At 35.3% G+C, this 23,774-nt stretch overlaps 2 protein-coding genes across 6 annotated transcripts in view; one reads left to right on the forward strand and one right to left on the reverse strand.

The window, feature by feature from the left end:
• The window catches only part of LOC150097606 (uncharacterized), a 446,553-nt gene extending 423,482 nt beyond the window's left edge, over positions 1-23,071 (forward strand). For all 5 annotated transcript variants that reach the window (XM_090406901.1, XM_090406900.1, XM_090406899.1 and 2 more), the window contains 3 exons: positions 15,048-15,210; positions 18,325-18,493; positions 20,184-23,071. In XM_090406901.1, coding sequence (XP_090263027.1) covers positions 15,048-15,210; positions 18,325-18,493; positions 20,184-20,370 — 519 coding nt within the window. In that variant the 3' untranslated portion in view covers positions 20,371-23,071. The remainder of the gene's footprint in view (positions 1-15,047; positions 15,211-18,324; positions 18,494-20,183) is intronic.
• Positions 7,522-10,093, reverse strand: LOC150097607 (G1/S-specific cyclin-E-like). Its single transcript, XM_090407570.1, is given in 3 exon segments — positions 7,522-7,888; positions 7,890-8,434; positions 10,088-10,093. Coding segments are annotated over 3 exon segments (918 nt in total).
• Positions 23,072-23,774: the final 703 nt, after the last annotated feature.

The raw sequence follows: 23,774 nt of genomic DNA on the forward strand, positions 1-23,774 counted from the left end.
AAAAGGATCAGAAACTGGTTCAGTTTCTCATCCTTTTTTGACAAAAAAAAAAAAAAAAAAACTGTCAATCATCTGGGTCTCAACGAGTTTAATGACTTTTGCCATTGCCGTAGCATTTTGTCCATAAAATACAAATTTCGTCGGTTTGTAACTTCGTGGACGTGTCTAAATGAGTTGTCAGCTTAAATGTTACTAATACTATACGGTTGCAGCGTGAATGAGAATGAACTTGCTCAGCATCACGAGTCACGAATTACTCATGCCACCCTCGTGTTACCTACGATTATGGAACTCGTTAACTCAAATACCATGCCAGTTTTGCGTTTCAGATAAGTCAGTGGAGATGGAAAAGCATTTGGTGCCAAATTAAAAAAAGTGCCGATTTTCAATAATAAATAAACAAATACAATGGGTACCCCAATAGCGATCATTAAAAAGCGCCGGGTTGTTATTTTTATTTTATTTTATTTTTTTGCAGGCAACAGAAAAGCCGCCTTGTTGGGATTACCGTAAAAAATATATCCCCACATGTGGATATCACCCGCAGGCAGTTTGTTTCTTTGCTAATAATATCATCACTGTTTTATAAAAGCTCGGAGCTTAGTAAGAATAATGGTAGTTTCAAGGTAGATATAGAAGAGCATTTCTCCGAGAACCGCTTCACATATTAAAATTTAACATTATTCTCATTACTGTGTGACCGCATATTGTTATATAACTTGACTAAAAAAAAAATATTACCGTCGATTTAATCATCGCAAAACTGCATTAACTTCTGCTTTATTGTTCGCGTAACCCTTACTGTTTACGGCGATTTAATTTGGCTGGATCTTTAAAGGGTGCCCCGTTAACGTCTCTACCAAATAATAATCCCGTGTGAAATAAATTAAATGACAGTAAAATAATTTCCTATTCAGGAAATGTTCGCCATCATATCCTCTGCTATGCATCAACCGAAAACGCGCAGTTTTACAGATATAAAGAAGTTATTTACAAAGACGAAAATTACAGATTCAAGTCATTAACATGTGTTTTATTATTGAACCATTCAAACGTTTTTAACAGTCGCTGTTGTTAATGGCAGACGAATGGCTTCCTTCTTCGAGAAAAGTAAAAAAAAAAAAAAATATATATATATATATATATATATATATATATAATTTATAGAGGTCGCTCGGGTCAGCTCGCTTCGTGTATTCTTTTCTCAAAGGCGATATCTACTTATGATAAATGCTTCCATGAGAAATTCTATTACAGTATAAACAAAAACGAAACAAAAAAAATCTGATAAAATACAAGACATCAACTTGCACTCAGAAAAGTTTTTTTTTTTAAAGTGATAATTGCAAATATTCAAAATTTCATATTTTTATGATCTGTAGAAATTTTAGTGGATAATTGTAGCAGCTCCTATTGCATAATCATAAAAAGCTTCAAGTACTTTTGTGTTTTAAATTTCGGTTGACAAATTATTGATCATTTTAGCCTCTCATCAACTTTCTGTTAGATTCTGGATAAGGAAAAATGAAACTATACGGGAAAAATAAAAGTTGATGTTCAACTTAGGCATCGTTATTTATACACTGAACACTTTCGCATTAATTATGGGAACTGGCTTATACCTAATTTTTTCATTTAAATAAACAGAAATTAGGAGAACCACCCAACAACCAAAATAGCATTTTAACCAGTTTCGCAAAGTGCCTGCGTATATTTGGGTTTTGTTTTGTTCTTCCTTCGGCACATTATTCTGTCTCTCTGAGTGGGCAATTTTATTGAAATGTGGTGTTTGGAATCCTTACTAAGAATCTGTTGGGTCATCTTGATTTTCGCATAAGGCTGACCATTTTTATAAGCGCTTCCAAATTATATAAAGTACTAATCCCCCCCCCCTCTTTCTTATTAAAATGAAATTTGATTTCATTCTAAAGAATTGGGCAAACCGAAACAAAATTATGTGTTTAAATAACAATCTTTAGCACTATCTATAGTACATAAGCCCCCCCCCCCCCAAAAAAAAGATTTTTTTTTATATGATTCCTGTCCAAGAAAGGTTCCAGTAGTTAACATGGTAGGCTAGGGATTTTTTTTTTTTTTTTTTTGTAACACTGTATATTGTATTTTATTCATTATTTATATAATCTGAAAACTAACAACGGAGTTAAAAAATTTCTTCATTACAAGATCCGAGATTCCCCATACTAAGCAATAGTATCAGAAATGCACTGATTTAAAAACAGAACACATGAATATGAATCAAAGAACAGGAATGAGAAAATCTGAAAAATCCTGACTACAGCTTAGAAATAAAGAGTAAATGGAATAGAAAAACAGGACTACAAAACTGGGACAAAGAAATAAAAAAAATTAAAAAGAGAGAGAGAGAGAGAGAGAGAGAGTTGTCAGAAATAACTGTATTCCAAGACAGTAGAAGCAAAAATAGAGAAGTAAAGAAATGGTGCAATTGCAAAACGAGAAGTAAGGAAAAAACATACTGGTGGAACAATTTTGTAACAGAACTAGAAAAGGATATAACTAAGCCACAACCAAAAACCTATAAAATACATGAACAAAGAAATAAAAGAAAAAAAGGCGAAAATACGAACAGTGGATTTAGAAAATGGATAACTTGTTTTCAAAACCTCTGGACTGATTGATAATAAAGAAGTAAAATTTTATACAACAAAAGTGATCGAACAGAAATTATTACGATGTCAGAACTAAAAATTACAGTAAATAATATGAAAAATAGGAAAATGCCAGGAGAAGACAATCGAAACATTGAATGACTTTTGAAATTTTTTAAGGTGGTGTGAATTTCTGGAAAAACTCCAAACTCTTTGGGGCAATGGTTATCCTGATTTATAACGAAGAAAATAAAGACGACTGCAATAAGTATAGGGGAAATAGTCTGCTGAATGCAGGGTACGAAATAGATGCAGGAATATTAAAAGAGAAAGTAAATAGTATTGTAGAGGGAAAACTATTAGAACAGAATGGATTCCGAAAAGGTCGATCTTGCATGGACTCAGTTTTCACTCTAAAAATATTAACTGAAAAGAGAATAGAATTTGAAAAAGAAACGCACGTAGCCTTCATTGATTATGAAAAAGCCGTTTATAAAATGAATAGACAAAAGTTATTTAAAATATTAACCGATCTAAATATACCAAACCAGCTCTTACAATCTATTCAAGAAATATACACAGGAAATAAAATAACAGCAGAATTAAAACAAATATAAGAATGGAAAGACTCTCTACTTTTTAGTCTACCCTATAGATATAAAATGATAAGCCTTTTTTTGTAACGTTTTTGTGTCACGTTTTTTGTCAAGTTATTTGAAACGGTTTGAAACTCAGGGGCTACCCTGAGTGTCGAGTCATCAGAATTCAAGGAGAACCGGCCTACCAGTCCGGGGGGCGCCGTAGGCGTCGGATCCCCCTAGTATCGTATGTATATAACTATCTAATATAACATATAATAATCAGGAAACAGCATAAACTAACTGGCATACAAATAAAAATAGATACATTATTATTTGCAGATAATCCAATCGTATTAGCTACATCAGAAGATGATCTACAGAGATCAGTAAAATCATGAAATGAAATTTCAGAACAATATATGAAATATCAAAAGTAAAGAAAAAAATTAATGGCTATCGAAGGAGGAAACAACCCAGGAAGAAGTAAAATAGATAAATAATAAAATATTAGAACAAGCAAATACTTTCAAATACTTGGCATGCCACTCATCATCTGAATATGAAAAAGATATACACATTAAAATATCAAATTTTGTTAAAGTAAACCGCGTAATAAATAATATATTTAAGGTATCCTTGGTACAAAAACACGCTAGAATCAGACTACATAACGTTCTGTAACTTTATTGTATGGAATTGAAACATGGACCATGAAAAACGGATTCAAACAGCAGAAATGAAGTTCCTCAGAAAAACAGCTGGATAACCAAGTGGGATCATAAAACAAATGAAGAAATTTTACAATCCCTGAATAGAAAATCATTAACTATTATATAAGTAAATAAAAACAAAAATGGTTAGAACATCTAAATCGAATGGACAATAGCAGACTGCCAAAAATACTACACAGATATAAAAAGAAATGGTAAAGAAGAATTGGAAGACCAAGAAAGTGATGGAATGAGACCGGAACAGGACGAAGAAGAAAAATTTTTGTGGTTGTTTTATACATCTAGATGTGTTATGATGATGAACTGGGCAAATAAATAATAGTTTATTAATATTCATTGTAGTCGTACAATTAAGTAGACCAAATCACTATTGTAACGAAAAATTTTAATCCTAAGCCAGTCTGGGTTCGTTTACTAAGATTCTTAATTTTACGTTTAGGTAATAACTCCGTGTTAGATTAATTTTCAGTTTGGAAATTATGAAATTCAAGAATTTTAAAAAAAAATTAAAAACACGGTAAGCTTTTAGTGTACACAGTATAAGGAAATCTACACTTTCTTTTTTTTTTGTCTGTCACTCTTCAAATTTTTGGGACTCAGTTGAATTGCGGATCCTCCCGCTAAACCACTGCTTGCACAATGAATCAAAGCGGGAAGTTGGAGTTTGTCTCCAGACAACGAGTCCTTTATTCCCGTTCGAACTGTTCGATCACTCTTTTGTGTATCACACAAGGACAGCAGTGACGAGACTTTTCTTAGCAGAAGGTCGGGGTTCAAGGTGACGAAACGTAATGTGGTCGGCGTAATTTTCTCAAAGAGATGTCGGCAAATGTTATATTTTGTCTAAATGATTATTAACGTTTGTTTCATCTAACGGTCAAATAACACAGTGCATTTCTGAATAGTATCTAGCAGTTTAAAAAGTGCTATAAAAAGTGCATAGTCGCTAGGATATTTCTACGTTTACCTCGTGTTCATATAAATACTAAAACCATTCAGGATCCGACCCCAACTTCGTGAAAACATTCTGCATTCATAGCGAAGGAATTTGATGTATTATTCACTTTCTCCAAGTAATAAATTAATGCAAAAATACTTGAAAAGCTGAATTAAAGTTGTCGTTTCTCAGTGCACATCTCTAAATAGATAAACGGCCATTCTTTGTTGGCTATATTCCCCCCCGTATATTTTCGCTTATTCAGTGCTTTATCACTTTGCTTATTGGAGTCTTGAGGTGGCCCAAAATAGTGTTGATACTCAAGTGCATGGTTCTCGATTTCTATTTAAAAAAGAATATTTTTATCATTCATTTTTAGGTGATATTTTTTACTTTTCTTTCTTTGAACTTCCTGTTAAATGTATCTTCCATCTTGGTCACTTTGCTAAACATTTTTCTGGTTTCCAGTTGTCTGTCTTTCGATAACGAAAGTGTTTTTTGTCGCATACAAGTTGGGCATGTGTTGTAAAAACCTGATTTAGTTCAAGGTGAACTGTATTATTCCTATACTAAGATTTCTTTTTATGAGACAAGATTTTCGTTTGTATGAACCAGGAGTTATTTTGCCTATGAAATTACGTTGTATTTCGACCGCAGCATGCATTGTGAATTTTATACTTTTCCCCACCATTGGTCCAGTATTTCCGTTTTTCGTTTCTTGTGGAAACACGAGGCAGTGTAATGTTACTGCAGTATACTCCAATCTGATGATATTTGAATATCATCACCATCATTCCTAACACTGACCACTTGAGGATTTATAACAATAGTAATTTATTATTATTAATGAATTCGATTGAAGGCGATTAGGTTAAAATGTCAAACTTAAATTCGTATGAAACGGATGTGGTATATCAATTGTTCAGTTCACTCTTTTAATTTTAGTTATTTATTTTGTATTTTTCACTTCAGCCCTATGGCTGGTGGGGCAGCATACGCTACTATACCAAGGAGATGATTATGAAGCAAGGGGGTTTCACGGGACTGGTTTGTCTATTTTGAGGGATGAAAAAAACCCGAGTTTTCTGGATAAAAAAACCCACCACTTCGTATGAGACTGGATAACTCACTTTTAGTCGAAAGAGACCAGATAAAGGTTCCTCACATCATGGACTGGAATCGAACCCAGGTCTTTTCGATCAAAGGGCTTCGTCTATACCGACTGAGCTTTTTTTTTTTTTTTAATGAAAAATAAACCTTTATTGCAAAACACATTTATCTAATATGTGAAATCGATAAGAAAATGTTGGAATTCACAATAATTAAAATTACATCATAAGCATACATAATAATTTGCTCTCTTACACGGAATGTTCAGCATTTAATTCCACACCACAAATTTCTACATACCATTCCCTTATATGCTTGTAGATGTATCAAACTAAGGCGTCTAAGTGAGTTTTCCTTTAATAAATGACTTGCTGGAAACACTCGCCAGCACCAAGTATCTTATATCTAGCTATTAATGGTAAAAGAGAACTAAACAGAGGATTAAATGCAGTGTTCAAACAAGAATAGTTCTTCTTAAGTTCACAATACACTTAATTTTTTTGCATTACATTCCAATCACTATTAAATGGTATTCAACACTATAGTACTTTTAGGACCATTTCCAATAAATAATACTGAAAAACCTTAAAACAGGTTTTTAAGTATTCACATGCCACTGGAATGTGAATCTTTAGGTTAAGGTCGGTAATCTCAGTAACTAAGAACACAGTCCATGTTTCAGAAAATGTGATATTAAAGATGAAAATATGCAATTTATTGCACCTGAAATTTAAAACATTTTAAAAGGCACTTCAGTTGTTATCATTTAAGTGTGATTTTGTATTCCCCAAGTAGTAAACTATTCATTATGAAAAGACCTGATGCAAAAAAAAAAAAAAAAAAAAAAAAAAAAAAGTTTTGGAGAGATTATATTGAAGCTACTGATTCTATTGATGTTTCAAAACTTTCTTAAGAACAGCTGTTTCAATAATTAAGACAATATTTGCATATCCATCCCAATTAACATAAGATGTCAACATAAGTATCAACATATTGCAAACAAATAAAATCATATTTTGGCAATATAATATCCTATAAATAAATGTCTTGACTCGAAGTAATTTGCCATTAAAAAAAAAAAAATTTTTTTTGAAAAATCTCTAAAACTGATATTACTAAAATTGTATTTGTGTACTGAAGTATATGTTACTAACAGATTTTAAAATTGATTCTAATAAAACTTGACCAAGTGGTATATACATGCTTGAACACATATGCAATACGCTCTTGTTAAGGAGATATGTTTATGTAATATATGGACAAATTTGTATCTTTTAAGCCAGCTGCCAAATTAGCTTTAACAAACACTTAATTCGATTGCTATACTGAAAATAGCCATTCATGAAAAATATCTGCGCCCATGGCAGAAAGTATAAGATCATAATCATCTCTTAAAACTAAATTGGCAGTGATAGGACTAGAGATTAAAATGCAGTTTGACCTAGAATGAAGAGAGTATTGCTTAAGGTCCCTCCCCCCAATTCTGTACACCCTGTACAAAATTGCTCAGATACTTGAACATTTTTTTACAGTTGTCATGAAGGTGTTCCTGAGTGATCTGTTGCAGCAGAAACCTTTTCGGTACTCTGAGGAGGTGTCAATATCCCTGCGGTGGCTCGTGGACTATTATCACTATTGATTGTCAAAACTTGGCATTGTTTTTCTAAGGCTTTTTCCAGAAGATCCAAGTCCACACACTGTGTCTGAATGTTATGCATATCATCTGATGTAACTTGCTGAAAATGTTTCAGTTCTACTTCACCATTTTCTCTGATTGTTAAAGCAAATGGAGACATCCAATTTATACAAGGTGCAATATCGATCCACTTGAGCTCTGAAACAGACAATGCTAGATGTTTTGAGGTTATATGATACAATGCTGAAGCAGCAATAACTACATGGAAACTGAAGACATCCATTATCTAGAATACAGAGATCTATAAGCTGAGCTACTTGAATAAATGTATGGGCAGATACATCAGGTTTTAAAAATTCATCACCATTCTTTTGTGAACTATTTGATAACTGACTATTGACTGTCATTGGAGTAAGATCCCAGTTTAATACTTTTAATATGACTAGTTCTTTTTCCAGTATTTCATTTTCTGTGCAAGCATCATCTGTAACATATGCAAATTCATGAAGTTTAGGTGGGTAGATTTCCTCCATTTTGGCAGCAATGAAAAGAGCAGTCATTCCCAGCAGTTGAAGTTGCTGTTTTGGTACATTAGATTGTACAGCCAAGTATCGATCAATGTAGTCCTGTGCTAAATAGAAAGTTTCCCTATGAAGTCTGTAAACTTCACAAACCCGATTCACTGAATTCCTTGCTTCTTTATTTCCTTCTTTATCATTTAGTTCATCCTCTGAATCCCATTCAGATTTCCTTTTTCGTCTAAGGATGGCGGGTTGAGGTCTGTTGTCCACTTTCTTGTCTCGTGCCTTACACTATGTTTGGACATCATTTAACATCTGTGCTAAGTAAAATTTCCAGTCTGATCCTCCTCCCGCCTGCTGACCATACCGACTGAGCTACGCTACGGAGGCTCCACTCTTTTTCAATTTCGCCATAATAACGCTTAACTCGATACACACATCATACAACTATTTCAAAATTTGCAGACTTTGCTGTATGTCGAATAACTAATATCTGGTTTACTTTTTATTATTCGCGAAATTAAAACTCATTAAATGGCTCCTGGTTGTATAATTATTTGGTTTTGCCATTCGCTTTATTGAAGACCAAACCTCAGCAGTTTCTCGAGTGTGGTTTTGACAGAAACATGGACGAAGTACTTTCCAGAGGAGATGCAAAAGCAGAGTAAAAGTTAAGCTGATGGATGCGGGTATGCGAGGGAGCTCTCGAAGTATTTATTATATGAACACTGCCAGGATTGCTATCATCTTGAGCGGGTTTATCTTTCGGATGAAGAATTGGACTTGCATTATGACTGAGGGATCGTCACAAAGCGTTTCTGTGAAGAAAACAGTTTCTTTGTAGGAAAGCCACAGGGTCGTTTAACGATGGATTTAAATGTTATTCGTTTCGCGTGGATACAAGGGTATGTCAATTAAATTGCCATTCGTTTGATAATATAGTTTTCCGGAATCTTTGATAGCGAACATTCTTCTTCTTTTGGTCTTTTCTGAGAATAAGGTACTTGGCCCACTGAAATAATTTATTTGAAAATTTCGTGTGTTCTTTTTGTCGGTTTTCTTGTTTACAGGAGAGATTTCCTTGATTTTAGGGCTTCTGGAATATATTTAGATTATTCTGAGCAGTAAGGTACACTGTACGTGGACCGAATCATCACCTGTTTCGTTGCAGTATGCAGATACTTAAAGGACAAATTCTTTGAAAATATCCTCTTGCGTTCATTCCCTGGAATTAATAAGTTCTGCCACTCTAGCCCAAAGATTGTTCTGCTCTCACTTGATTCTTTGTTTACTACTCGTAAACAAAGAATCAGTTAGTAATAGCAGAATTAAGAGGTTGACACTGAACTAACTTTGGTCGCCTCCGCTATGAAGTGTGTCAGGTCTTTACTTTCGGTCGGTGAAGAAAAGGGTAATCTCAAGTACTTTTCCGAGTTCATTCACCTTTCCGTTTATTCATCACATAAACGTTAGACACAAGGTCGAATCCAAACACCTCTGGGAACGTTGTTTATTTGTGAGGAATTTTCAAAAACTACTCACGACTATCTACTCACCGGCCATTTAGTCCATGAAGTGATTGTCAACTCAGCGTTCATTTCAGTGGAAGATACGGACCCCCCCCCCCCCCCCCCACACACACCACCACCCTTCTGCGAAACGGAATTGTTTCGCAGAGGAGGAGGGGGGATCTGCAGAAACGAAACTGAAACTGAAATAAGGAACGCTACTTAAACAAAAAAAGACGACAAAATATAGAAAAATGAAATCGCATTCTTCATACAGCGCCATTTATTTCTCGCCAGCAAACTAGTTTTTATGCCACCTTTTTCGGTCTTAACGCCTAATTAAAAAAAAAGTGTAGGAATGGTTCTTGAGCTCTCACCAGCATTAAGTAAAATTTAGCATGCAAACTAACAATGTAAATATAATTTCATTACTTACTTCCATCGCCTGGCAAGCTCCCAACTCCACGAATCTCTCTCTCTCTCTCTGAGGATTTCAGATTGAAGACTGGTGGTTAAAACAGTAGTGGAATGAGGTGCAAAAGTGAGCGACCTTGCGAAGATGGCGATAACTGACAGTTCTGTGCGCTTCCTCCTCAAATTTTGAGATACCGACGAGAGCGATGAATGACGCTTTAAGTACTGCTTCGCTTGGACCTCGAAGGCAAATATCAAAATAGACGAATCTCTAAAATATTATTTGACCTAGTATCCGACACCTTTTTAAAGCGTCTCAGCGATTAATTTTGAATGATGGTGCGCAGCAACATGGCTAAGATCCTAATCTTGAAAAGTACTTTTTCGAGATTAATTTTAGAAAGGACAAATGTCGTCGCGATTCGTTCTCTTGGAGTGGAAAGATCCCGGTTTGAATCCTCTAGGACGCGAAGAATCTTCACGAAGGCTTTTCAACTGAAAAACGAGTTAGCCAATTCAAGTCTTACTTCCGTATTAGCCATTCAACATCACACTTTCTAGACTTTTGTTAAAGATGCGTTTAAGTCATTCGTGTCGCTTGATATTTATTTAGTTATTTTTAAGGCGCCATAATGCCAAAACCAAAATCGACGAAACGGAACTTCAGATTAAAATAGTATTTTAAGAAAGACAGGAATTTTTATTGAGTATTCATGTACACGAATTCTAGTATTCAGAAAAATCATCGGTTGCGCCAAAAAAAAAAAAAAATCTCCAATGATGATTGCAACACCACTAATCACTTTATTGAACTCCTGTTGACTTATTCCGATCTATCATTAATATAACACGTGAGTATATTTTGCGTGACGAGTAAGGTTTTGCATACTCTATCGAGCTCTCTCTCTCTCTCTCTCTCTCTCTGTGTGTAAGCAAATATATACACACGCACATGACATAATTTCTTGAGAATTAAATGAAAGAGCCAAAAATAAAATTTCGACAATTAAAATTATTACAGCAAGGTATTAAAATATGGAACTCTGCAATGGATGCAGTTTACTGTCTCACACACACATCTGCACGTTCAACCACATCTTTAATGACACTATATTTGTGAAGAAAGTATGCTAGAGATCCAATGTAGTTTGTACAAGGAGGGGAGAAAATAAATAAAAACTTCAACAACCAGCGTTCTTGTCTCTCAAATCTTTGATTTTCTAAAGTTTTATTTTCTTAAATGTGAATTCCACCCGCAGAAGGTTTAACACCTCCAAATCAAAAAAGTAGAATAATCGAAGAAAATGTGTTGAATGATTTGCAGTTCTAATTTATTGCATAGAAAATAATTAGCATCATCTAAATCTACGCACTTTTGTAGATTATATAACCACGTAAACGCATAAAAATGTAATATAAATTATAAGAAAACTGTTATTTGAAAACATTCACAAAATTGGAATAATTTTTAACGTGGTTCAAAATATTAGAAAATTCCGAATTTTTCCGATTGGTTTTGAGGAGAGCGTAGAAATAGCACAAATTTCAGTAGCTGTGGGATTGACTCGTGTGTGAGGAATCGTTTGCGCGTGGATTTCAGTTAATCATTTGCTAAACACGAGTCGAACGGGTGATATCGGAAGCTAAGAAGTTTCGTCTACACAAAGAAGGCCCAAACTCAACATTTTATAGCTAAGCAATTGAAATGTTTTCAGGCAAGCGTGAGTAGAGACAGTAGTATTCTAATAACAGGAGTTTTCAAAATAATCGCTGCAAAAAGGTAATAATAATAAAGGTAAAGAGGTCGAAAGGTAATAATTACATCAAGAGATGAGAGGAGATTGAAGAATATCGTGAAGAAGAACCGCTTCCGACGTGTGAGGTATTTTCATAGGAGACGGAAAGAACTAGGCGTGAATGTGTCTAAATCTACGACGCTGAGGCGACTTCACAAATTGGGTTTTAAATCACGTGTGCCTAAGACGAAGCCGCTTATGACTTCCAAGCAAAAGGCGGCTAGAGTGCGATGGTGTAAGCAAAGACTGTTGTGGGGTCAAGAGGATTGGAAAAGGTACTTTTCCAATCCTCTTGACACCACTTTTGCGTGGTGTCCCATGGTCATCAAGGGATACGTGCTTGTCGTTTTAAGCAAGAAGCATATGATATGATAAAGAATACATGAAACATTCGTGAAATTTGTAACCTTTGTCATGGTATGGGCTTGTATGACTGCAGAGGGTCCAGGTAGGCTGTTTATTGTGTACAAAAGAGTCAATTCCAAAGTGTACTAAGAAATTCTTGAGCACTTTATGTTACTGGCATCGGAAGATTTGTGCGATGGTGATTTCCTTTTACAGCAAGATTCAGCTTCTTGTCACACTTCCCAGACCACTACTAGATGGCTCAAACAAAGGCAAATCAATGTAATTCTTTGGCCAGCAAACTCTTCATCATCATCATCATGCGTATCAAGGATTTAGGCCTGGAATGGCCTGTTCCGGCCTTAGAAGTCATCGTTGAATCGTTTAAGAGGACGTCCTGGTTTTCTTTTTCCAATTGGCTTGTACTTTAAGGCTTGTTTTGGTAATCTTTCTGTTTTCATTCTTTGAACGTGTTCCATCATCCATTTATGTTTATATTTTTTAATTTTTTCTATTACTGGTTCTTGGTTTAATTCTTTCATAATTTCTTCGTTTCTTTTGTGATCAAATAGGGTATACTTTGCAGTTTTTCTCATAAACTTCATTTCTGCTGTTATTAATCTTCGTTTGTGTTTTTGTTTTATTGTCCAGATTTCGCTTCCATACAATAAGACTGGTAGGGCTAATGTATTGTATACTTTTAGTCTGGTTTGTTTTTGAACTAGGTTTGGTTTAAATATAGAGTTAATTACTCCCGTTATTTTTAAATATTTTGCAATTTTTACGTTTATATCTTTTTTCATTTTCATATGTGATCATACATCCTAGGTAGTTAAATGAATTCACCTGTTCTAAGATCTTGTTATCTATTACTATCTTAGTTCTTGCTGGATCTTGTCCTATAAAGGCCATAGTTTTTGATTTTTCTGTTGATATTATCATACCATAATCTTTGGCTATCTCATTTAGATCTAAATTAGCTTTCTGTAAGTTATCTTCAGAATTTGTAATTATTATTTGGTCGTCGGCAAAAAGGAGAGTGTTTAAGTTCACTGTAGGAGAAAGTTTAATTCCTTGATGTAAATTTTTATTTCATTTAAGTAGATATTAAAAAGAGTTTCCTAGAGGGGACATCCATGTCGGACCCCTTGGTTTATCTCTCTCGTATATGACAGCTCGTGATTTAATCTTATTTGTATTTGATTATTTTCATATATACTTGTGATAGCTTTTAGAATATTATTTGGTATTTGTCTTTCTTTTAATATGTTAAATAATATCTTTCTTTTAACTTTGTCAAATGCTTTTTCAAAGTCAATAAATGCAATATGTGTTTCTAAATTGTTTTTCTCTATTATTAATTTTAGGCAAAAGGCCGGGTCTGTACATGATGGTCCTTTTCTAAATCCATGGTCGGCAAATTCACTAGATTTAAACTCTGTTGAGAATTTTTGAGAAATTATGAAGAAACGTCTTCCAGAAGTTGCCTGAAGAAAAAATGAACTTGCGTCTAGTCTGCAGACCATATGGGCATCTTTTAATTATTAAAAAAAAAAAAAAATATATATATATATATATATATATAAATAAAAGATCGTGAACTGCTAGTAAATAATCTGCCCAGCCGTTTACGAACGGTCATAAAAGCTAAAGGGGATGCAACAAAGTACTACTTATCATGTTGTTCTGCTGATATTTTGAACCACGTTAAAAAGTATTCTAATTTTGTGAATGTTTTCAAATGACAGTTTTCTTATAATTTATATTACATTTTTATGTGTTTACGTGGTTATATAATCTACAAAAGTGCGTAGATTTAGATGATGCTAATTATTTTCTATGCAATAAATTAGAACTGCAAATCATTCAACACATTTTCTTTGATTATTCTACTTTTTTGAATCGGAGGTGTAAAAGCTGTTCATTCAGTAGCACCACGAGCGAGCTGAGTATCAGATAATTCGAAAATCGGCTAGGATAAAAAATAAATAAAAACTCAAGCATAAAATTAGAGAAAAAAAAAATCCCTAAGCCCACCTACGGTACTAATGTACTATAGTACATTAGTACCGTAGGTGGGCTTACCTTTCGTACATGGAAATCATAATAATAATAAAAAAAATAAATAAGCGACACTGTCTGCGCATCGTAGTTTTTCCAAGCATGGTGGTTCTCACACCGGACGACGAAATTTATCTTCATCGTCCGGTGCGTCACCATGCACAACTAGAACAAGAGCGCACTCATATTCCACACAATAATTCACCACGATATTAAAAGAATAATTAATGAAAATAAAAGAAAAATTCGCAAAGTACAAATCTGCGTCATTGTGAAAAGCGTTTTGCCTCTAATAGTTAAAAACACTTTGGAACAGAAAAATCAGAAACTGCATCAACTGCACCACTTCTTGAAACTGAACGATGGTTTGGTGATTTTCAAGCATTGTGATATGAAAATGCTCGAAAATTTCATGAAAACAAAAGCCATAAAACAAAATTAATTCAAGCCATAAAACAGCAATAGTTCAAAGCAAACAAAACTTTTTTTTTTCCTTTGTGGTCCTTTGTCCCAAACTCCAAGTTCCGTGGGTCATTCAGCACGCTTCTGTTTTCCTTTCCCTTAAAAACAACAGTAACAAAATCCTGGCCTGGATATTTTCAAGACGTTCAGAAGGTGATTGCCCCGCAGTGCGACACCATTTTAAAGCCTAAAATCTAATTTTAAAATTCGTTATTCGGCTTTCTCATGAATGCATTGAAAGCTTTATGTAGAAACGTGTGCGAGAGAATGAGGCTTTTGCCATCCTTGTAATATGACATTTTTATTTTCTATTAACAGAACGATTCCGCCTCCTGCATTAAGAAGTGCTACCCAGCCATGAGACACGAGGAGGGGGATGTCATCTACGAAAGGGACTGCGTCCTTTTGAAGTCTGGTCCACGATCTACCGACCTGCCTTTTGTAGCCAAAGTAGCGGCGCTCTGGGAGAATCCCGAAGACGGTAAGTGAAACGAACTTCTAAAAGAACTCGCGATTCCTTGGTTGTATTTGTGAGACGTCTTGCCTCCCGCGTGCGCTCTCGCGCAGGAAGCATCCAAGACGTCTTTTCAAGTAATCTAGCACGATAATGGAAAAGCTACTTCTGCGATTGTTTTATATCGGTCACTTGCAGAAAGAGCCGCTTGGCTAACTGCATTATGTAAAAAGAGATTCTCATTGCATTCTCCGAAGGGTTTATGTCGCACCCAAGCATTGGGAACTTCACCAGAAAAATTTTGACAGTCCTGAGATAAACTGCTTCTCTTCCCTCGCAAATGCCGTCTGCTTAAAACTAGTCTACAAACCGTTACAAACATCAAGTTGGACTAACTTAACTGTAAGTTTTCTTATGATTTACTTTTTTATAATTTATGCTGCCTGTGGATATCGTTAACACGTCACTGCAGTACTAAACCTAGTGCACTTGGATATAAATGCACCTGATTTATTTATTTTTTTTTTTTTTTTAACGTGGCTTCTCAGAAGTGCTCGCAAACGTCTTTTCTTTTGGCCTGGTCGATGGCTAAGTTAATGGGAATACAACTCCGCAGTTGTAATCATATTACGAGTGATCATGTCCTGAAAGGAATTTATCCATCTTTAGTGCTGAGTTCATTTCAGAATTATTGCCGCTACCGTTGTTGTTGTTGTTGTACGAGCTACATCTGGCTCTGTTTTCAGATTTCAACATTGGAGTATATTTGATACTTGGTTATTTTCGTGATGAGAATATGTCCGCGTTCTGTTGCTAAAGTGGACATTATTTGCAGACTTTTAGAATTAACACAGCTGTCCACGCTTAAAAATAAGAAACAAAAAATAACAATCAGTAAGTAAAGAAGATTATAGAAAGTTCTTCGGAATGAAGATCTGAAGACGGTCATGTGCCCTTCGATTGGAAAAGACCTAAGTTTGACTCTCATGACGAGAGGAATTCTTTTATGGACGTTTTCAGCTAAACGTTAGTTAGTTAATCTCATGCGGAGATAGCATGGTTTTTGCCTCGGGCAAAATTGGGTTTTTCATCCGGCATACAAGAAGATCGGTCATGGAACACACGCAATTAACAGAATATCGCTACACTGTATCAAAAATACTGCGTACTGGCGTAGCAGTCCTTGGAATCTATAGAGATGCCATACAATAATAATACCATACCAACATACAAATATATCTGAACATAATTTTTTTTTCAGTATTATGTAAAATCGTAGCCTCTGTTCGAAGTGATAAATAATAATTACAATTTCCATCCTCCCTCATGTATATTGTATTGATTTTATTTATTTATTTTGAAATCATTACTTCTTCCAGTTCACTATAAAAGTAAAGTAAGTGTAGTACTGTCCTTGAACTGTTAATACGTCTGTTGCGTAATACAGCAGTTGAAAAATGTAAGCGCACACCATGACAACGCATTTTCTAGCGACCCGGATTTTAAAAACCCGAAATTTAGAAACCTATAAACGAAGTAGCGATTCACAACATTCTCACTTGTTAAATCCTCCATCTATCCTTTGAAATGCATACAGAAATAACTCTAGCCAGGTAATAATTTTAGTTATTTCTTTATTTCTAAAAACATGATATGAAACATGGTATACGTACTAAGTGTTGGAGAGGAAATAATAATAATAAAAGCAGCTTACCTGCGTTTGTTGCTATCGATTACAAACACGTGTCCCCATCTATCGGAGAAATACGAAACTAATTCAGCAACCAGAATAAAATAATACTTTGTATGCTAAAATGATATGTTCGATTACGTTTAGATACTTGTTGTATTTGTAAAAATATTTCACGTTGTTCTTATTTTAATCTGGATGAGGAAGAAGTACTAGAGCTGTTACTGAACAAGAATTCGGCAACAGGTGCTGATGCGATATAAGCAGGGTTGCTAAAAAGAGTGTTAGATGAGCTGGCAGTGCCTTTGACCAGGATATAACATTTGAGCAGGGAAGACTGCACAGGTTTGGAAAGAGTGCATGGTAGTATCATCGCAAAATGGTGGTACAAAGACTAATGTCCTAACTATTAACCTATTAGTAACTCCGGAGTGGTAGTGAAGATGATGGAAAAGTTGGTTAAGGCGCGCATTCGGAAATGGATCGACAAAGAATCTCCTAATTAGCAATGAATTAGGTTTACTAGGTGATGTTTGAGCAACTTGCTCACATTTTTTTATAATAATAATGTTCAGGTATATAAGGGAAAGGGATACGCTAATACTTTTGGATTCTGCTAAGGCTTATCATAAATTGGCTGGCTGATTGACATATCAGAAAGTGGTGTACCACGGTGATCAGTCCTTGGTTTATTGTTATTTATTCTATTATTAATAGCATTGAGAAGGATTTGACTGTGACATCCGTTTGCTGATGATGCTAAGATAGCAGAGTAATCAGAAGTGCAGCATTTGTTGAATAAGTTGGAATTGTGCGCCTGTGAAAATGGCTGTCAGTTCAATGTCAATAAATTTCAAGTTAAGCACTTCGGTAGAATGAGACACCTAATGGCATATTATATTAGTGGGATTATGCTGGAAGAAACTGATCAGGCTAGTGATCTTGGAGTTTTAGTAGGCAAGAAGTTGAAGTTCAAGAGCCTTATAGCAAAGATCACTTTGCTATAAGGCCAAGTTATGGCAGACATGATGGCGCATCTTGTCATAATGTCCTCTGAATCGTTCTCATTGTCAAGCTTGAGTTCACCATACAGATGATTGAAGAGAAAACGCTGGTTTTCCCCAAATCTTCAAAAAGGTAGGGCCAAAGGAGCTTTGTCTACTCTAACAAATACTCGCAAGTAGCTGTAGACTGGTCAAAACAGAATGAATTTTTTTAATTTAATAAAAAAAAGTAAATGCATAATTTGTCGAACACTGATAACAATAATAATAATGTTAACAAGGGCATAAACTTTGGCATCTAAATGGACTTCCTGCTCTAGCTTGACACGGGGGATAACTACTCCACCCCAGTTTGCTGTGCCATTGGATGTAAGTGATAACTGCAAGTTGCGGACTTAGTGCTTTGTATCGAGCTTAACTGTTTTATTTATCATTTTCTTTGCACAGGCGAGATGATGATGAGTCTTCTGTGGTATTACCGACCAGAGCACACGGAACAGGGAAGACGGCCGGGACAAATGGAGGACGAAGTCTTTGCCTCTAAACATCGAGATGTCAATAGCGTAGCGTGCATCGAAGACAAGTGTTACGTCCTAACGTTTGCCGAATACTGCAGGTGAGTCCACAACCATTGCATATATTGGTAGATGAACTCTACACCAATAATTACAATAATCGCTTACTTTTCGATGACGATAAGGAAATTTTGCACTTCTTAAGAAACTTAACATATTCTTAACAAATTTAATCCATCGTTCTGAATTTGAATTTTATTGGCTAGTTTCGTTTAATCCCATTGAACACGCTTTAAGTAACAGTTGGGTGCTTTCAAAAAGGGATGCTCTTAAGAACTTTTAATAGGAAAAAAAAATCTCAGAACGATACAACCCTAGACGAAAGGCTTGTGGGGAGGAGGTATTCGATTTTGTCAGGTCTATTTCTCCGTGCGATTGCTGTGGTATTAGAAATGCAACTCGCCCTCCACGTGTAAAATCTTTATCCCTAAATTAATAAAACTTTCACTAGACTTGACTTTCTGAAGAAAAAAACAACCGCTGAGACTAGCGTTGTTCGCAAACGACTTTATAACTATATGGGTGCAATAAACCGAGAAATACAGCAGGACATACGGACGTAAACCGGCCTGAAGAACACGCACTTTATAAGCATAATACACTGGCCTCATAGCCGTTTGAATTGTTCGTCTACAATTCAAAACAAGCAAGAAAGGAAATCAAACATTTCAGAATGGTTGATAGCAACTGAATTTTACAGAATAAGCAGAGTAACTTAGTCAAAGAGGAGATTCTGCATTGGAAACTTCAACAGGACGTATCACATAAAATGCATGCACAAATGCCACCTTTGAGATGAAGGCGTGTGCAGTTGGAACTGGCTCGAATCCATTAGGGAAAGTAGGCGCGGTTTCGTACGCTTCCCTCCGAGATAGTCATTCGAGAAAAGAAAAAAAAAAAAAAACTGTCGGCTGAAGGTGGGCCCACCAGTGTGACAGTATAGAAAAAGTCGTTGCTGCAAACTGGACTGACGTCTTCGGTTATTATTGTATTCATCCTCACTGAATACAAGAAACCTTTCTATCAGCAGCTCTTTTCCTAAATGATGCCACGGAGAGAAAAAGTGATGGGTAATCCAGGATCGTTGTTTTCTACCAATTGTATTGTGTGGGTGGGGCATATCTCGAAAAGAAAGTCAATTTCAAAGAACTTCAGTCTGTTTTTCCAGCTGTATTCAGGATAAGATTTCCAAATATTGACTCGCGTTTATCCCTCTCAATTTTAATGTTTTTATTTTATTTTGAAGTAGGCGTCTTATATAAGTAAAAGACGGCACCCCCCCCCTTCAATGAGCACTTGTCCAGTCTTTTAAGTGTAATTTTTAAAAAAAATTTTTTTTACAAAATTTTAATTTAGACCGAAAAACGCTTCTTTGATGCATCAATGTGAATGTCTACTTTACTGTCGATCTTTTCAATAAGATAGGATTAGACATTTTTTTAAAAATTATTTTTCGAGTATTCATTCACTATTTTATGCTACTTATTTTTCTACATGACGAGAAAAACATTTCAACGGGTTATATTTTAAGTTCTTAACCAGGGAAATGGCTTAGCTTCATCTACTCGCGAAACCTTACATTTCTTTAACTTGATATATTTTGATGGTATTTGATCTTTGCTTAAACGTTTTTGCCATAATCGGAACAGTGCTTTATCTTAGTCGTTGTACGTCTTTTCATGCGGAAAAACGAAAACCTAAACTGAATTAACGTCTCCACTTCTCTTCCAGATACCGAGCTCACCTTCGTATGATGGAAGACGGAGGCTTGATTCGATCATGTCCAGTTCCTGACCCTGTCGAAGGTTACTTTCGCTACGGGAGACTACCGTGGGGATGTGTTTCGGCAGAGATGGTTTTCTTCTGTCGCAGTGTCTACGACTTCCGCCAGAAAAGAATTCTGAAGAATCCCACGTGAGCCTATCCAAGGATGAGGGAACGTTTGTAAAGATTCTACGACACCATGCATTGGACACGTGTGGTCGGACTAACGACAGGGTTAAAGCTAGACGAAAAAAAACCACACGATTTCGCTGTGTTCCTGAAGGATAAATATATATATATGTGGCGGCCCCAAGATATGGGGACCTCACAGTGTTAGTTTGCGACACCGTTTTTTATGTATTTTTGTGAACGTTGCTTTTAGAGAGAAAAAACGCAGCAGTCTGTTTTTCCCCCTTGTGGTCGTTTCCCTGATTATTTCCTCTGTGCCTAGGATGATCCCGCTGGAAGGATCCCAAGTGACCAGGTATTAGCCGACCCCGACAGTTTTTTTCCATATCTGAAGTGACCTTGTGATGAATGAAGACAACCCTCAGAAAACTTCCAAAGATGGCTTGTCAGACGTTCTTAAAATACTGCTTTCTTAAAACCTGTTGGGGTCGTCTATAAATGGAACTTATTCCGATTTCCATTTTGCTTCCCTGTCCGTGTAGAATTGCTGGAATCTTCGTTAATCACAAAGAGATTAGGAAACCATTGTTATTATTATTTGATTATTCAAACGAATCTGATTTTTTTAATGATTGTACCTTGATGCAATTGATCTTTCCACGAAAAGGTGGTATGTGCAGAACAACACTGCTACAATTATCGTGTAGATCCCCCTACCCCAGCTGCTTCCTGTAATAGCATTACAGCGTTTTGGTTTCTGTCTCTGAAGCTAATTGTAATTTCTGAAGTTGGATTTATAAAAAAAAAATGTTAGCGTATTACAAAATCATCTCAATCCGACATATGACATCAGGTGGCGCTATGACTGATAAACTTACCGTGCCAAATTTTTCTCCGAAATATATAAAGCAATTTATTCGTATTTTGAAATTAAGCAAGTTTCAAAACTTATATTTTATGCTTCTTTTAAGTTGAAGAATTGTTAACTAATTATTGAAAATGATTTCTTCTCAGTCAGTGTCTTTACCGGAAGGAAGAATGTTTCTCATGGGAATTATGAAAATGGCAAAATAAAGCCATAATCTTTGTGGCAGAGGAATGGTTCCCTTTCCAAACACCAATATTCACTTCATGATACGGGATTCGTAATTTGCAAGCGATACCTTGATTTTTTTTACCGCAATTTTTCGATCAGTCAAGAGAAAGAAATACCCGTGTTTGTCCTCTTAAAAGGTTCTTTAGTATTCGTATGGCGAAGCCAGTAGGAAGAAAATTCGATAAAAATGCGTTTATAACCCTTTTTATGAAGAACCAATCATACCGCGCTCTTCTGTTCTCTGTCGTTAGTTGAAACCTGGTTAGAAACTAACTAGGAATTCTGGTCTTTTTGACTGTTGCCTTACTTCTTAGCGAAGACATTTTCCTATAAAGAGTTTGGTGTGAAATACTTGCTCGTTATTCGCGATAACCCACGGACTGTTAAGAAATAAATTCGCTTGGTACGTTCACCTTGATGTTACCGAAAGGAAATCAATAGGCGTTATTTATAGACCCCATTTTCCAGTTTCGATCGGTGAATCATCCGATTCACTTTTCCAGAAAGTGGAAAAACATTTCTTTGTACAAAACTTCAAAGAAGCCAACATCCGACATGCATGTCGCGGATTCTAATGAAAATAATGCTCTTACCGCATATTTTAAACCTAATGATTACGTTTTGATCATTTGATTTGAGATTTTGTTTTGAATCGTAATGGATGACATTGGTTATGAATTTTGTAAAAAAAAAAAAACCCTCATAGCTTAACTTCTGAAAGTGCTTCTGTGTTCCTAAGTCTAAAAATAACCAAAAAAAAAAAAAAATCACATTTGAAATATCGTTTTATCAGAAAAAGATAATCTGAAATTGATTGAGTACGTTTCATTTATTTCTTATTTTCTTTTTATTATTTCTTTTGTATTATAGCTACTTTCTATTGATGGTAAACTAGTTTACGTTCTAATGGTGATTTTAAGTGTAATCCGGGGCGTGTAGGAAAGACACGTTCAAGTCCGTTGCCTACAGTTATCCAAGCAGTCTACCTTAATAAAACAGTCGATAGCTGTAGAATACAGTACTGTCAATATTGTTGTCGCATCTCCACAAAAACATCAACCAAGATGTCCCTTTCAAGAAGAAAGTAGCCGAGCTATTAGACCCTTGTCAACACGGTGTTCGATGTCATACACCATCTTCTTGAAAGAGGATTCCCTCCCCCCCCGTAAACACCAATTCTGCAGCTGTCTTCTTTATATCTGAACGATCTGTAGATGGTGAGATTCTGTTTTGTCATGCTTTTTGAAGTTCACGTCCCACTAAGTCTTGTAAGTTCAGTAATTTATTTAATTTTCGTTGTCCTGATTTCAGTCTGACTGTGCAAGAATATAAATACAATTCGTCAGTTGCCCTAGACAGGAAATATATATATGTGTGTCTTCTTAAATTTTATTATTGTAGTAATTATGTAACTTATTATGTTTAAACCAAAGTCACGTTGGCGATTGTCGCGCCACCTTTCATCATTTTTAGCTTGGTAGCGAATTGTTTCGCTGCCATGTTGAAGTGAAAAGAAATAAATGAAAAAAAGAAAGATTAATACTAAACACAAGTAACCTGTTACTTGTCTGGTTACTAAATACAAAGTAACCTATTACGGATCTAGAAATAAAGTGCTCTGAAAACTTCACTTGGTTTTGGCTCATTTTTGAAAAACACACACACCATGTGAAATAACAGGCTGTTCGATTCGCTTATATACACGTGAAAAGTAATGCTGACTCAATACAGTAGTACCGAGGGAATAGTATTTATCTTTTAGGTTTGTTTTTGCATGCCAGGTTACCCACAGAAGGGACTGCAACTGCTCATCCTAGTCTAAAAGCGTAGACAAAATTCCTCGCGTCTCTGACCAAAAAAGAACGATCGTATCAATCCTCCCATAGCAACAAAGTGGAGGCTTGATAGCAGATTCTTCTCCATATTACGACACATTTTACAGAATTGGAATTTATGCGTCTTAAGAATCCGAGTTTTCGACGTAATGTACGCAAACAGAACAAGACTGAAATAGCTGAAAAATACAGTACTGATTCCAGAGAAGCGGAAGTAAACACATAACTATCACCAACATATTCTTTACCCTTTTAATTATGAATAGACGCTAAAATAAATTTAAAAAAAAATGATGAAAATAAAACAGCAGTATCTGGCTGCCGTTGGGCAATCTCATAAGCCAGTGTTTCTCAAACTTCAGATATCCGCGTACCCCTTCTTAAATTTTCATTATTACCAAGTACCCCTAATTAATTAAAACTTAATTAATTTAAAATATTAATTAAAATTAAATATCTATTTTATTTGAATTTATATGTTCATGTAAACAAAAAAAT

This window comes from Typopeltis vanoorti, chromosome 17 (genome assembly GCF_054136105.1).
Source record: "Typopeltis vanoorti isolate ZY-2024b chromosome 17, IOZ_Tvanoo_1.0, whole genome shotgun sequence".
In the NCBI taxonomy this organism is placed as follows: Eukaryota; Metazoa; Arthropoda; class Arachnida; order Uropygi; family Thelyphonidae; genus Typopeltis; species Typopeltis vanoorti.